Source organism: Hylobates moloch, unplaced genomic scaffold, assembly GCF_009828535.3.
Source record: "Hylobates moloch isolate HMO894 unplaced genomic scaffold, HMol_V3 SCAFFOLD_8, whole genome shotgun sequence".
NCBI classification, from domain to species: Eukaryota; Metazoa; Chordata; class Mammalia; order Primates; family Hylobatidae; genus Hylobates; species Hylobates moloch.
This window is the reverse complement of record NW_026652283.1, coordinates 79,665,549-79,681,375: the sequence shown is the minus strand read 5'-3', so window position 1 is coordinate 79,681,375 and position 15,827 is coordinate 79,665,549. Positions and strand designations below refer to the sequence as shown.

At 44.6% G+C, this 15,827-nt stretch overlaps 1 protein-coding gene across 4 annotated transcripts in view; it reads right to left on the bottom strand.

Annotated features, from left to right (window-relative positions):
* Positions 1-15,827, bottom strand: part of IP6K1 (inositol hexakisphosphate kinase 1) — a 74,624-nt gene that overhangs the window by 6,989 nt on the left and 51,808 nt on the right. For all 4 annotated transcript variants that reach the window (XM_058442261.1, XM_032161544.2, XM_058442263.1 and 1 more), the window contains 2 exons: positions 7,229-7,439; positions 1,481-1,662 (listed from right to left, as the gene is read on the bottom strand). In XM_058442261.1, the coding sequence (XP_058298244.1) occupies positions 1,481-1,662; positions 7,229-7,439 (393 nt within the window). The remainder of the gene's footprint in view (positions 1-1,480; positions 1,663-7,228; positions 7,440-15,827) is intronic.

Here is a 15,827-nt window from a genome sequence, read left to right as displayed (position 1 = left end):
ACACGCGATGGTAAAATATGAAGGAGGCTGCAGAAATCTCTCAACACGCTGGAAGCATGGGCTCTGGAATCCTGCCTTGACCACTCACTACCTCTAGGCACAACACTTAATCCCCCTGTGCTTCCATTTCCTCATCTATAACATGGGAATGATGACAGTTCCTTCCTCAAAAAACTGCTGTGAAAATTAACTGTGTACAAAAGGTTCAGCACACTTTCCCACAGTTTCTTAGAATAATCAGTTGTTATTTGTCTACTACTTCAAAACACTAACAATTGTAAGAATTCCCATTCTAGGCTGGGTGTGGTGGCTCAAGCCTGTAATCCCAGCACTTTGAGAGGCCAAGGCAGGCGGATCACTTGAGGTCAGGAGTTCGAGACTAGCCTGGCCAACATGGTGAAACCCTGTCTCTACTAAAAATACAAAAATTGGCTGGGCGTGGTGGCGCACGCCTGTAATCCCAGCTACTGGGGTGGCTAAGGCATGAGAATCTCTTGAACCCAGGAGGCAGAGGTTGCAGTGAGCCAAGATCGCGCCGCTGCACTTTGGCCTGGGTAACAGAGTGAGACTCTGTCTCAAAAAAATAAAAAATAAAAAAAAGGGAATTCCCATGCCATAATACTTTTTTTGTCTTTTCTGGAGATGAGACAGGGTCTTGCTGTGTCGCCCAGGCTAGAAGTTAGAATGTAGTGGTGCAATCATGGCCCACTGCAGTCTCAACTTCCTGGGCTCAAGCAATCCTCCCACCTCAGAGCTGGGACTACTACAAGCACACACCACCACATCCAGCTAATTTTTTTTATTTTTTGTAGAGATGAAGTCTCACTGTGTTGCCCAGGCTGGTTTCAAACACCTGGTCTCAAGTGATCATCCTGCCTCAGCCTCCCAAAGTGCTGGGATTACAGGTGTGAGCCACCATGCCCAGGTATCTTTAACATTTTAAATCTATTTTATGGTGTTTATCATCAGATAAAAATCTCACCAAAGTCAAATATATTACTTTTAAACTATTAATCCCTTGGGAGGGGAAAACTACACACATGCGCACACGGGCACATACACAGATCTCTGATTGTGGACATGATCAATATAGTACCACTAGCCACACTAGCCACATGTGATGATTTAAATTTTAGTTAATAAAATAAAATTTAAATTAACTGCCTTAGTCACAGTAGCCACATTTTAGCCACTCAGTGTGGCCAGTGGCTACCATACTGAAAAGCATACAGAATTACAGACAGTTCTATCAGACAACACTGTTCTAGACTGCCAAGTTTTAAGCTTCAGCCTTACCAAATCCAAAAGGCAGGAAAAAAACATGTTGATGAAAGTAAACGAAGGAAGAGGAGTCCATGAAAAAGGGAGATGAAACCAAAGAGGGACCCTAGACAAAGACCTCAGCCATAGGCAGAATGGTGCCCCAACACATGACCTATGGACCCAGCAGACACTCCTGAAGGAGGGGCAATGAGGATACTGTACAGCTTTCGGTCCTTGGACTCCGAGCGCATGCGGCTCAGCTGCTGCTTGTGACAACGCAGGCTCCAGGGGTTGTGGCTGATCTTCTCAGAACTCAAGCCACTGTTGCCATCTAGCATCTGGAAAGGGACCTCTGAGTGGCTGTGCAGCTCCACCTTCGGACTCTTTGCCTCCTGTGAGCTAAGAAGGAAGAAGATACACATCACTAAGAAACTCAGGCAAGTCATCCTCTGGGGTCCCGCTGCACAGGGCACAGATCTGTCCACAATGACAGACCCACAGACCCTGCTAATGGGTTGCATGAAGGTCCCATGAGCCAATAAAAATGAGTAAATGTTACGAGTAGTGTTCTTCCTATGTCTCTTAAAACTATCTTATGTCTCTTAAAACTATCTGAAAAATAACGTTTTTGTCAAATTATGTGATGAAAATACCACTTCATATCCATTAGGATGGCTACTATCAAAGAAGAAAGTGGAGCAAGTGTCCAGTATGTGAAGAAATTAGAACTCTCGTACACTGCTGGTGCAGCCACCAGTTTGGTGGTTTCTCAAAAAGTTAAACACAGATTTATATATAACTCAGCAATTCCACTTCTAGGTATACACCCAAAAGAAATGACAAGGATCCAAACAGACACTTTACATCAACATTCACAGCAGCACTACTCACAATAAACGAAAGGAAGAAACAACCAAGCATCCATCAACAGATGAATGGATAAGCAGAATGTGGGATATACATACAATGGAATATTATTCAGCAATAAAAAGGAATGAAATTCCTATACATGCTACAACATATATGAACTTGAAAACATTTTGCTAAGTGAAATAAGCCAGACACAAAAGGATAAATATTGCATGATTCTACTCATGTGAGGTAACTGCAAATTCATTAAGACAGAAACTAGAAAAGTGGTTGCCATGGGCTGGGGGAAGGAGGAATGGGGAGTCAGTTGCACAACAATGTGAATGTACTTAATGCTACCAAACCACGCCCAGCCAAGGAAGGAAATTTTATTTCTAAAATAAGTCAAGGCCAGGCACCGTGGGTCACAACTATAATCCCAACACTCTGGGAGGCCAAGGTGGGAGGATCACTTGAGCCCAGGTGTTCAAGACCAGCCTGGGCAACATGTCAAAACTCCATCTCTACAAAAAATTTAAAAATTAGCTGGGCATGGTGGCATGTGCCTGTAGTTCCAGCCAGTTAGCTACTTGGGAGGCTAAGGTGGGAGGATCACCTGAGCCGGGGCTGAGGATGCACTGTGCCATGATCATGCCACTACACTCCAGCCTGGGAAACAGAGACAGACCATGTCTTAAAAATAAATAAATAATAAAATAAAATAAATAAAACCACAAAGGAGTTTTTGTGAGGAAGCAACTTCAACTGAAAATACTGGAACTTTGCCAACAATTTCATTATGCCCCAACATAAAAATCTTTGCCTGAAGTAACCAACAATACTGTCTATCATACTGAAAGGCCAAGAAAACCAAACTACTGGTGAAGCCATGTGCCCTGCAAATTACAGAGCAAGCCTGCAGCTCAGAGCAGAGGTGGAACATTACAGTAATTTCTTTTTTTTTTTTTTTTGAGACAGCGTCTCACTGTCACCCAGCAACTTCAAATGTCACTCTCCTCTCCAGAACTGCAGGCCTCTCCTCTAACTGTGTGGCATAAGTCGCACAGATTCAAGCTAACAACAGGGCTGGTGTGTGCTGGAAATGCTGACCCTCCCCAAGGGTCAGCTGTGCAACACTGGTGAAGAGGTAGTGGCAGAGACCCCATTTCCACCTAACTGAAAGTAGAGGAGCCCACCAGTGCCTCTTAGAATGATAAAACCCTTACTTTCTTCTGGTTAGAGCACTGCTGAGGCCATTCAAAGATGCTTTTTTTTGTGAAACCCTTTAGGAAACAGAAAGGTTGACTTATTTGCCACGTAAACCCAAAGAAGTTCTCTGCGTCTGGATGAAGCCCCCACAGTACTTGGAATCACGCCCTCAGTGTTGCAGCCTTGGCTCTGTGAAGAAACAAGCCCCATCCCTGGAATGACAGTCTCTCTGCTAACAGGCCAGACAGAGGTTTGGTCAGTACAGGTAGAGCTGTCACCTTCAGAGCAGGACCTTGAACCTGGACACAGGCAGACAGTGATGTTATTCTAGGTGATGGTATTCTATACCTTTTCACCAGATGACTCATGAAGCAACCTCTGTACCTTTGGAGGACAATAAAAAAAGCCCACTCTAGACTAGGCGCAGTGGCTCATGCCTATAATCCTCACGCTTTGGGAGGCCAAGGTGGAAGGATTGCTTGAAGCCAGGAGTTTGAGACCACCCCAGGCAACAAAGTGAGACCCTATCTCCACAAAAAATTTAAAAATTAGCTGAGTGCGGCTGGGCGCGGTGGCTCACGCCTGTAATCCCAGCACTTTGGGAGGCCGAGACGGGCGGATCACAAGGTCAGGAGATCGAGACCATCTTGGCTAACACGGTGAAACCCCGTTTCTACTAAAAATACAAAAAATTAGCCAGGCGTGTTGGCAGGCGCCTGTAGTCCCAGCTACTTGGGAGGCTGAGGAAGGAGAATGGTGTGAACCCAGGAGGTGGAGCTTGCAGTGAGCTGAGATCGTGCCACTGCATGCACTCCAACCTGGGGGACACAGCGAGACTCGGTCTCAAAAAATAAATAAATAAATAAATAAATAAATAAATAAATAAATAAATAAATAAAATAAAAATTAGCTGAGTGCAGTGGTGTGCACCTGTAGTCCCAGCTACTTGGGAGGCTGAGGTGACAGAGGATAGGATGGCTTGAGCCCAGTATTCAAGCCTGCAGTGAGTCACTGATGGTGCCACTGCACTCTAGCCTGGGTGACAGAGCAAGACCTTGTCTCTAAAAAGAGTCGGGGGGAAAGCCCACCCTCAAGTGCTGTTCAGAGAGAACCATCAATTGTCAGCTACAGACTTGGGGAACATTTTTTGTCACTTGAATGACCAAGTTAGGTCCCACAGTCATTAGTCAAGCAGCAGCCTCTTGGGGAGTGAAGGGGAAGCACTAGAAGAAGTGCTTCTGTGGACTGGAAGCCATCTGTCCAAAGAACGTTTGACATTTGAAGACCCTGCTTACTAAGAAGTGCTCTCTCCTTGCATGAAAGATGCAGACCTGGCCAAAGAGGATCTGCTGACTGAGGACATGGGAAATGACACATAACCCACTCAGCCAGTGTCTCATGGGGTACTGTACTTGACATGGGCGTGTCCTTGTTCACCAAACTGAGTGAGGAGAACTGGAATGTCCTGGGCCTTTACAAAGCTTCAGGGGCACAGGTATGTAGCATGTATTGGTGAACTGATCTGATATCACAGATGAACTACGTACTGTCACATCTAAGGAAATTCCCAATTTCGGCTTCTAAGTAAAGTCACAAAGCATCTTACTGAAACCTTTTTTTCTTGAGACGGAGTTTTTGCTCTTGTTGCCCAGGCTGGAGTGCAATGGTGTAATCTCAGCTCACTGCAACCTCCACCTCCTGGGTTCAAGTGATTCTCCTGCCTCAGCTTCCCAAGTAGCTGGGATTACAGGCCTGCACCACCACACCTGGCTAATTTTTTTGTATTTACTAGAGACGGAGTTTCACCATGTTGGTCAGGCTGGTCTCGAACTCCTGACCTCAGGTGATCCACCTGCCTCGGCCTCCCAAAGTGCTGGGATTACAGGCATGAGACACCATGCCTGGCTCATAATTCTATTTTTTTTTATTTTTTACAATTCTGTGGCTTTTTAGTGGATTCACAAGATTGTAAAACATCACCACTACCTAATTTTCAGAATATTTCATGACCCCGAAATCAAAACCATCATCATTAGCAGTCACTCCCTATTTCCCACTACTTCCAGCTCCTAACTACTAACAGAAAGCAACCACTAACCTACCTTTTCTCTCTATGGATTTGCCTGATGTGAACACTTTACATAAATGGCATTGTACATATGTGGTCTTTTGTGTCTGGTTTCTTTCATTTAACATAATGTTTTCATGATTCATCCATGTTGTAGCATGTACCAGCACTCCATTCCTTTTTAGGGCTAACATTCCATTACATGGATATACCGTATTTTGTTTATCCATTCACCAGTTGATGGACACTTGGGTTAGCCAGAAACTGGAAACAACCCTAATAGAAATAATGTTAAGAACATTTTTGTATAAATGTTGTGGGAATATATGTATTCAATTCTTTTGGGTATATACCTAGGAGTGGAATTACTGGTTTAACTTTTGGATTTAAGTTTTTTTTTTTTTTTGAGATGGAGTCTTGCTCTGTTGCCCAGGCTGGAGTGCAGTGGTGTGATCTTGGCTCACTGCAAGCTCCGCCTCCTGGGTTCACACCATTCTCCTGCCTTAGCCTCCCAAGTAGCTGGGTAGCTGGGACTACAGGGGCCCGCCACCATGCCCGGCTAATTTTTTTGTATTTTTAGTAGAGATGGGGTTTCACTGTGTTAGCCAGGATGGTCTTGATTTCCTGACCTCGTGATCTGCCTGCCTTGGCCTCCCAAAGTGCTGAGATTACAGGCATGAGCCACCACGCTGGGCCTTTTTTTTTTTTTTTTTTTTTTTATAGAGATGGGGTCTCACTATGTTGCCCAGGCTGGTCTGGAACTCCTGGCCTCAAAGGATCCTCCTGCCTCAGCCTCCTGAAGCATTAGGATTACAAGTGTGAGCCACAGTACTCATCCTGGTTTAACTTTTTGAAGAACTGCTAAATTGTTTCCCAAGTGGCTGCACCACTTTACCTTCCTACCAGCAGCATAGGAGGGTTCTAATTTCTTCACATCCTGTCAACACTTTTATTGTCTGTCCTTTTGATTATAACCATCCTAGTGGGAGTTCATATTAATTCTTGCATGAAATTATCAAGACACATAATTTGAGGCTGGATACAGTGGCTCATGCCTATAATCCCAGCACTTTGGGAAGCCAAGGCAGGTGAATCACCTGAGGTCAGGAGTTCGAGACCAGCCTGTCCAACATGGTGACACAACATCTCCACTAAAAATACAAAAATTAGCTGGGCGTGGTGATGCACACCTGTAATCCCAGCTACTCGGGAGGCGGAGGCAGGAGAATTGCTTGAACCCAGGAGGGAGAGGTTGCAGTGATGCAAGATGACACCACTGCATTCCAGCCTAACAGCAAGACTCCATCTCAAAACAAACAAAAAAATATAATTTGAACTTACAAGAAAAATCAATTTCCAACACAATGGAAACAAATTTTAGTTGCAGGGAAAGGGTTAATGACTGATATGATTCTCAGAGGTCTGACACAAAACCATGAGGGAACTCCTGTTTAGTTGGACTCATAGCCCTTGGGCTTGGACATCCTGCAGGTCAGAAAGCATTTGGAGCCTTGCTACGGACTAATGTATTGACCTTCTGTCCTGTGGGTGGCAAGACATAATGAAAAGCCAGAGAACCTTTTGTCACCAGCACAGGGTGTCCCTGCTTCCAAAGCGCTGAGAGAGCTTCACTTCCTCTCTCAACCAGCTATAGCTATACCCAGAAAGAGGCACCACTGGGGTGATGTGACACAGAGAAGAGGCTACACCTACTGGGCATCCCAAGAACACCAGTCATCTTATCCAACCTTGACCGTGAGCCCTGTTTCCCATGATGTGTCAGGACTATGGAGATGTCTTGAGTGCTTGTACCAGCAGGACGAGACATGTACCTCTTACCTCTCAGAGGTCTCAAGGGACAGGCTGGCTTTCTCCTCCTTGTGGTCACTGCCACTGCCTGACCGGTGCAGGCTCCGGCGGGAGTGTTTGCGCCGAGGTTGCTCCCGTTCTGGTGTGTCATCCTGTTCCACAGTCTCACTTTCCACGTAAGGATAGGCCACTAAGTTGATGTAACCATCACTGTCCCCCTCAAAACAGACAGATACCACGCCTGTTAAAAAAAAGGGCAGCTGGTAAACAAATGTCAACACAAGCTGAGTCTATGCAGCACAGACTCTTGGCACTCACTTTCCCACACAGCACGAAGACATCACCTGCCCTGAACCAACCACAGATCAATGTCAGAACAACAGCCAGCAGACAGCAACTTCCAGAAAACAGATGACCTTCCATCCCCAAGCTAAATCTGATGCTTACCTTTGTTCCTGGATAAGTCTATATTTATTTCCCCTTCTCTTATCTGGCCCTCTCACTTTCAATTACTGATTTTTTATACCATTCAAAAGAACTGTGTTCGCTAGGTGACACCCACACCTGGCAACACTTAACCCTCTAGTTACTTAAGTGCTTTATGCTGCCATTTCCTGTGTGTGTCCTCCTTTAGATCTAGTTTCCTTCTGCCTGACAGTGTCAGCCAAAGGGACATCAACACTTCTCCCTCCAAGCCTCACTACACAGAACTTCCACCCCTGCCGTCTCGAAGATAAAACATCTTTCTGTTTGCCATGCTGTATCCATAATAGTTTTTTGTGCCCATTTTAATCAAACAGGTTGTTTGTAGTGTCTTCTGGATCACAGTGAGTTAAAACACAAATAAGACCCCTCTCAAGTGTTCTTAATACAATTTAAAAATACATATATCCAGAAACTTGAGGAGGAGGTTTTGAAGGGAAAAAAAAAGTAACTTGGTCTCACTTCCACGTCCCACCTTTTGTCTGTCAGCTACATTTCTGCTTTTATACTCTCAGATGTACACAGTTGGCTCTATAATCTGAAAATCAGTGAGAAGCATTTATAGTTTATTTTTTGTAGAGACAGGATCTCCCTATGTTTTGTCAATTTTTTTTGAGTTGTAGAATAATTATTGGCTTAAAGTTTAAAGTTCTTTTTTTTTTTTTTTTTGTGAGATGGAGTCTCGCTCTGTCGCCCAGGCTGGAGTGCAGTGGCGTGATCTCGGCTCACTGCAAGCTCCAACTCCCGGGTTCAAGCGATTCTCCTGTCTCAGCCTCCTGAGTAGCTGGGACTACAGTCACCCGCCACCATGCCCACCTAATTTTTTTGCATTTTTAGTAGAGACGGGAGTTTCACCATGTTAGCCAGGATGGTCTCATCTCCCGACCTCGTGATCCGCCTGTCTCGGCCTCCCAAAGTGCTGGGATTACAGGTGTGAGCCACCAGGCCCGGCCTAAAGTTCTTTATAATATTCTTCTTCTTCTTCTTTTAAGAGACAGGGTCCCATTGGAGTGCAGTGGTGCCATCATAGCTCACTACAACCTCGAACTCCTGGACTCAAGTGATCCTCCTGCCCCTCAGCCTCCCAAGTAGCTGGGATCTCACCTGAGGTCAGGAGTTCGACACCAGCCTGGCCAATATGTTGAAACCCCATCTCTACTAAAAATACAACAGTTATCCAGGCATGGTGGTGCGTGCCTGTAATCCCAGCTACTCAGGAAGCTGAGGCAGGGGAATCACTTGAAGCCGGGAGGCGGAGGTTGAGATCATGCCACTGCACTCCAGCCTGGGCAACAGAGCAACACTCCATCTCAAAAAAATAAAATAAAAATAAAATAAAATTGTGGTGTTTGGGCCAGGCACAGTGGCTCACACTGTAATTCCAGCACTTTGGGAGGCCAAGGCAGTAGGACTGCTTGAACACAGGAGTTCGAGACCAGCCTGAGCAACACAGCAAGACCCTGTCTCTATAAAATATAAAAATAAAAATAAATTGTGGTGTTCAGTCAATAGATCGATCGATAGAAACATAAAATTTGCCATTTAATTCTTTTTTTGTTGTTTTGTTTTGTTTTTTGTAGAGACAAGACTTGCTATGTTGCCCAGTCTGGTCTGGAACTCTTGGCCTCAAACAATCCTCCTGCCTTGGCTTCCCAAAGTGCTAGGATTACTGGTGTGAGTCACCATGCCCAGCCATTTAATCATTTCTAAATGTACAATTCAGTGGGTATTAAGTACATTGACAATACTGAATAACCACCGCCATTATCTATTTCCAAAATGTTTTTCATCACCTGAAACAAAAACGCTGTACCCATTAAGCAGTAACTCCCCATTTTCCCTTCCTCCTAGCCCCAGTAACCAAATCTACTTTCTATCTCTACAGATTTGCCTATTATGCATATTTCATATAAATGAAATCATACAATTTTTGTTCTTTTGTGTCTGGCTTAGCTCACTTAGCATAGTGTTTGCAAGGTTCATCCATGTCACAGCATATATCACAACTTCATTCTTTTTTATGGCTGAATAGCATTCCATTGTAAGTATATATCACATCTGTTATGTGTTATCTATATTGATGGACACTTGGGTTGTTTCCACCTTTTAGCTATTATGAATGATGCTGTTGTGAACACTGGCTTACAACAATCCATTTGAATCCCTGTTTTTTCTTTTTTTTTTTTTTTTGAGACGGAATCTTGCTCTGTCGCCCAGGCTGGAGGGCAGTGGTGCGACCTTAGCTCACTGCAATCTCCGCCTCCCGAGGTGATTCTCCTGCCTCAGCCTCCTGAGGAGCAGGGATTACAGGTGCCTGCCACCACGCCCGGCTAATTTTTATATTTTTTAGCAGAGACAGGGTTTTGCCATGTTAGCCAGGCTGGTCTTCAACTCCTGACTTCAGGTGATCTGCCCGCCTCCCAAAGTACTAGGATTACAGGCATGAGCCACTGCGCCTGGCCACAGTCCCTGTTTTCAATTCTTTTGGATATACATGTAAGAGTGGAATTGCTGGATCATATGGTTTCTGTGTTCACCTTTGGGAGGAACTGCCAAACTCTTTTCCACAGTGGCTACACCACTTTACATTTTCATCAGCAATGTTTCCATTTCTCCACATCCTTGCCAACAGTTATTTCCCTTTTTTCTTTAAACTATTATAGCCATACTAGGTAAAATAAGATACCTAGTATGAAGTGGTATCTTATTTTGGTTTTGATTTGCATTTCTTAATGAATAATCATGTTGATGTGCTACCGGCCATCTGTATGTCCTCTCTGGAAAAATCTCTATTCAAGCCCTTTGTGCAGTTTTGAAACTGGGTGATTTTTATTGCTTTCAAATCATAATCAGAAGAATACTAAATTTGGAAAAATAAATATTCTAAGGCTGCTAAATAAGAACAAAGCCAGAAATAAACACACTGCTTTCTCCAAGTGGCTAGGAAACTTAAACAGTCCCAAACACTTTATAAATGTAGCTTCAGCCACCTATCCATCCACATTCAAAACACTGAAGGCCAAACATTCTGCCATAAATATGCCAAAGCCAGAAATAAAACTATAGGCCCTGTCAGCTCATGGAGTCCTTCTGATGCTAAGGAAAAAATCTCTTAAAAGGTAAATGAGGCTGGGCGCGGTGGCTCACGCCTGTAATCCCAGCACTTTGGGAGGCCAAGGCGGGTGGATCACGAGGTCAGGAGATCGAGACCATCCTGGCTAACACAGTGAAACCCCGTCTCTACTAAAAACACAAAAATTAGCCAGGCGAGGTGGCGGGTGCCTGTAGTCCCAGCTACTCGGGAGGCTGAGGCAGGAGAATGGCGTGAACCCCGGGGGGCGGAGCCTGCAGTGAGACGAGATCGCGCCACTGCACTCCAGCCTGGGTGACAGTGAGACTCTGTCTCAAAAAAAAAAAAAAAAAAAAAAGGTAAATGAGCCCTGCTTCCAGATAGGTGTTCTCTAAATTACAACCATCAGAATTGGGACAATTTAGAACTTCAAGGTGCCTCCCAGGGAAGGGCTGGCAGTCTCTAGCACTGGTTCAGTATTTCCTCACACCTTCCTCCTCTCAAACTGAGTAACAAGTATCTTTAAAGGCCATAACATGAGAGGATTGCTTGAGGCCAGGAGTTTGAGGCTGCAGTGAGCCATGACTGCACCACTGCACTCCAGCCTGGGTGACATAGCAAGACCCTGTCTCAAAATAAAAATAAAAAAATAAAAGCCACAGTAAATTCTTAGGATCTACTTTATTTTCTTAGGCTACATTTTCACTAGGAAAGAATAAATATGCTAGGTCAAAAGTACAATTCAATTAAACTAAAATTAATCCCTTCTTTCTAAGTCAAATGAAGCCCAATTTAGTCAAAGAAAATAGAAGCATAGGCCGGGCACGGTGGTTCACGCCTGTAATCCCAGCACTTTGGGAGGCTGAGGTGGGCGGATCACAAGGTCAAGAAATCGAGACCATCCTGGCTAACATGGTGAAACCCTGTCTCTACTAAAAATACAAAAAATTAGCCGGGCGTGGTGGCACATGCCTGTAGTCCCAGCTACTTGGGAGGCTGAAGTAGGAGAATGGCGTGAGCCCGGGAGGCAGAGCTTGCAGTGAGCCGAGATCGCGCCACTGCACTCCAGCCTGGGCAACAGAGTGAGACTCCATCTCAAAAAAAAAAAAGAGAAAGAAAAAAAATAGAAGCATAGTGGAAGATATTATTAGTCAAATTAATCTATTTCAGGGCCAGGGATGGTGGCTCACATCTGTAATCCCAGCACGTTGGGAGGCCAAGGCAGGCAGATCACTTAAGCCTAGGAGTTTGAGACCCGCCTGGGCAACATGGTGAGACCCTGTCTCTACAAAATACAAAAAAAAAAAAAAAAAAAGAGCCGGTGCACACCTGTGGTCCCAGCTACTCCAGAGGCTGAGGTGGGAGAATCATTTGAGCCCAGGAGGTCAAACCTGTGGTGAGTTGAGATCGTGCCACTGCATTCCAGTCTGGGTGACGGAGTGAGACCCTGTCTCAAAATAGTATATAAATAAATAAGTTGGACTAAAATTTTATATTAAAAAAACATATAGTCCAGCCACAGTGGCTCAGACCTGTATCCAGGCACTTTGGGAGGCCAAGGCAAGTGGGTCACTTGAGGTCAGGAGTTTGAGACCAACCTGACCAACATGGTGAAACCCCATCTCTACTAAAAACACAAAAATTAGCCAGGAATGGTGGCAGGCGCCTGTAAGTCTCAGCTGCTTGGGAGGTGGAGGTCCTTGAACCCGGGAGGTAGAGGTTGCAGTGAGCCAAGATCGTACCACTGCACTCTAGCCTAGGCAATGAAGCAAGACCCTATCTCAAAACAAAACAAAATACACACACACACACACACACACACACACACACACACACACACACACTTATCTTTCAGCTGGGAGCAGTGGCTCACACCTGTGATCCCAACTACTTGGGAGGCTGAGGTATCATGCCTCACGGAGGAGGATCACTTGAGACCAGGTGTTCAAGACTAGCCCAGGCAACATAGTGAGATCCGATCTCTTAAATCTCAGCACTATGAGAGGCCAAGGTGGGAGGATTCCTTGAGGCTAGGAGTTCAAAACCGGCCTGGGTAACAAAGCAAGACCCTGTCTCTACAAAAAACTTTAAAAATTACCTAGTTGTAGTGGCGCGCTTGTAGTCCCAGCTACTCGGGGGGCTGAGGTGGGAGGATCACTTGAGCCATAGTTTCTTTTTTTTTTTTTTTTTTTTGAGACAAGAGTTTCACTCTTGTTGCCCAGGCTGGAGTGCAATGACATGGTCTCGGCTCACTGCAACCTCCGCCTCCCGGGTTCAAGTGATTCTTCTGCCTCAGCCTCCCAAGTAACTGGGATTACAGGCACCTGCCAGCACACCCAACTAAGTTTTGTATTTTTAGTAGAGACGGGGGTTTCACCATGTTGGCAAGGCTGGTCTCGAACTCCTGACCTCAGGTGATCCGCCTGCCTCAGCCTCCCAAAGTGCTAGGATTACAGGCATGAGCCACCATGCCCAGCTGAGCCATGGTTTCGAGGCTGCAGTGAGGTATGATTGTACCACTGCACAATGCCACAATTATTACTGTGCTGTAATGTCTAATGGTGTGTGTAATGCCTAATAGTGTGTGCTGAATGGTATTACTGTGTTGTCTGCCTAATGGTGACTTCTATTCCCATCATTCCTTCTATATTTATTAATCAAAATAAATCAGAATTCTGGCCAGGCACGGTGGCTCACTCTTGTAATCCCAGCACTTTGGGAGGCCGAGGCAGGTGGATCACGAGGTCAGGAGATCGAGACCATCCTGGCTAACATGGTGAAACCCCGTCTCTACTAAAAATACAAAAAATTAGCCAGGCTTGGTGGCGGGAGCCTGTAGTCCCAGCTACTCGGGAGGCTGAGGCAGGAGAATAGCATGAACCCAGGAGGCAGAGCTTGCAGTGAGCCGAGATCGCACCACTGCACTCCAACCTGGACAACAGAGCGAGACTCCATCTCAAAAAAAAGAAATTAGAATTCTATAAGGAAGAATTGTCCCTTCATATCCATGTATTTATCAGTATAGACTTGTGGATATTTTGTTGTTTAAATTCTTCTAGATTGGGCCCCTTAATTCCTTTAAAGTTAGCTCTTTGTACTTCTGACATGATTTTTGACCACTTCTTTACTATCTGTCACCATAAGATGTTCTAGGCTTGTCTTATAAGTTTCCTGCCCGAACTCAGGAACCAACCATTTCACCAAGGAGCTCTGTTTCTTTTTATTGTAAGAATGGTATTTAGAAAACTCAGGATTTGGTTACTAGATGTACTGATTGCTACTGAAGTATCACTGCTTTTAGGCCCTTTCAGCACACGGAGCTAGGAAATACACGTATGAGTACTAGCCCACACACATGCACACATCTAATTACTGCTATCAGCACAGGTGTTTAAGCTCAATTAAGCTAAGAAAAAGTGTCAATAATATTTCATATCTTGGCAGGTTGAAAAACAAATTTTCGTTTATTTAGTATGACCAGCTGTAATCACCAACTGTTAGTGCTTGCAGTACTAAATGTGAAGTTCAAAGCTTCTGTACATTTATGCAAATAAGCTTTGCCTCATTCATTTATCAAGTATTTACTGACCATTTCCCAGATGCCAGGCCCTGAGCTCATTAGTGTAAAAGACAAAAAAAAAAGTCCATACCTTCAAAGAGCTTCCATACTAATGTGAGAAACAAACATATAGACAAAAATACAGATTGTGATAAGTGCTATGAAGAAACTAAGTAAGGTTCTATCATTGAAAATATGGTTTCCAGAGCAGAATATAATACAGGATGATCAGGGAAGAAGTGTCTGGGGAGACCTGATAAACTAAAGGTTGGAGGAGCAGGTGTGGATAAGGGTACTGGAAAGAACATTCCAAGCATACGTAAAAGCCCTGAGGTTAATTAAAATAAAAATAAAATTAAAAAAGCTTGAGATGTCCTAAAAACTGGTTCACCTCTTTCTGCCAATTAAGAAACAACCCAGGCCAGGCACGGTGGCTCACACCTATAATCCCAACAATTTGGGAGGCCGAGGCAGGTAGGTCACCTGAGTTGAGTTCGAGACCAGCCTGGCCAATATGGCAAAACCCCGTCTCTACTAAAAATACAAAAATTAGCCAGGCATGGTGGCACATGACTGTAATCCCAGCATTTTGGGAGGCCAAGGCAGGCAAATCACCTAAAGTCAGGAGTTCGAGACCAGCCTGCCCAATATGGTGAAACCCCGTCTCTACTAAAAATACAAAATTTAGCTAGGCGTGGTGGCGCATGCCTGTAATCCCAGCTACTTGGGAGGCTGAGGCAGAAGAATCGCTTGAACCCGGAGGTGGAGATTGCAGTGAGCCGAGATCGTGCCACTGCACTCCAGCCTGGGCGACAGAGCAAGACTCTGTCTCAAAAAAAAAAAAGAAACAACCCAATTCAAAATGGTCAAAGGACTTGAATAGACATTTCTTTAAGAAGGTATACCAACAGCCAATAACAAAAAAATCCTCTGCATCATTCATTAGACATTAGGAAAAAGCAAATCAAAGCCACAGATACCACACACATCCACTAGGATGGCTACAAAAAGAAAAGAAAAGGAGTGTTGATAAGGATGTGGAGAAACAGGGACCCTTGCACATTGCTGGTAAGAAGGCAAAGTGGTGCAGCCACTGTGGGAAACAGTTTGGCAGTTCCTCCGAAAGGTAAACAAAGAACTTCCACATGATCTGACAATTCCACTCCTAGGCATATACCCAAAAGAATTAAAAGCAGTGACTCAAATGGACACTTGTAAGACAATGTTCACGGCAGCATTATTCGCAATAGCCAAAAGGTGGAAACAACCCAGGTGTCCATCAACAGATGAATGAATAAACAAAATGTGGTATACACTTACAATGAAATATTATTCCGCCATAAAAAAGAATGAAGTGGGCCGTCACAGTGGCTCACGCCTGTAATCCTAGCACTTTTGGGAGGCCGAGGCAGGCAGATCACGAGGTCAGGAGATCGAGACCATCCTGGCTAACACGGTGAAACCCGTCTCTACTAAAAATACAAAAAAATTAGCCAGATGTGGTGGTGGGCGCCTGA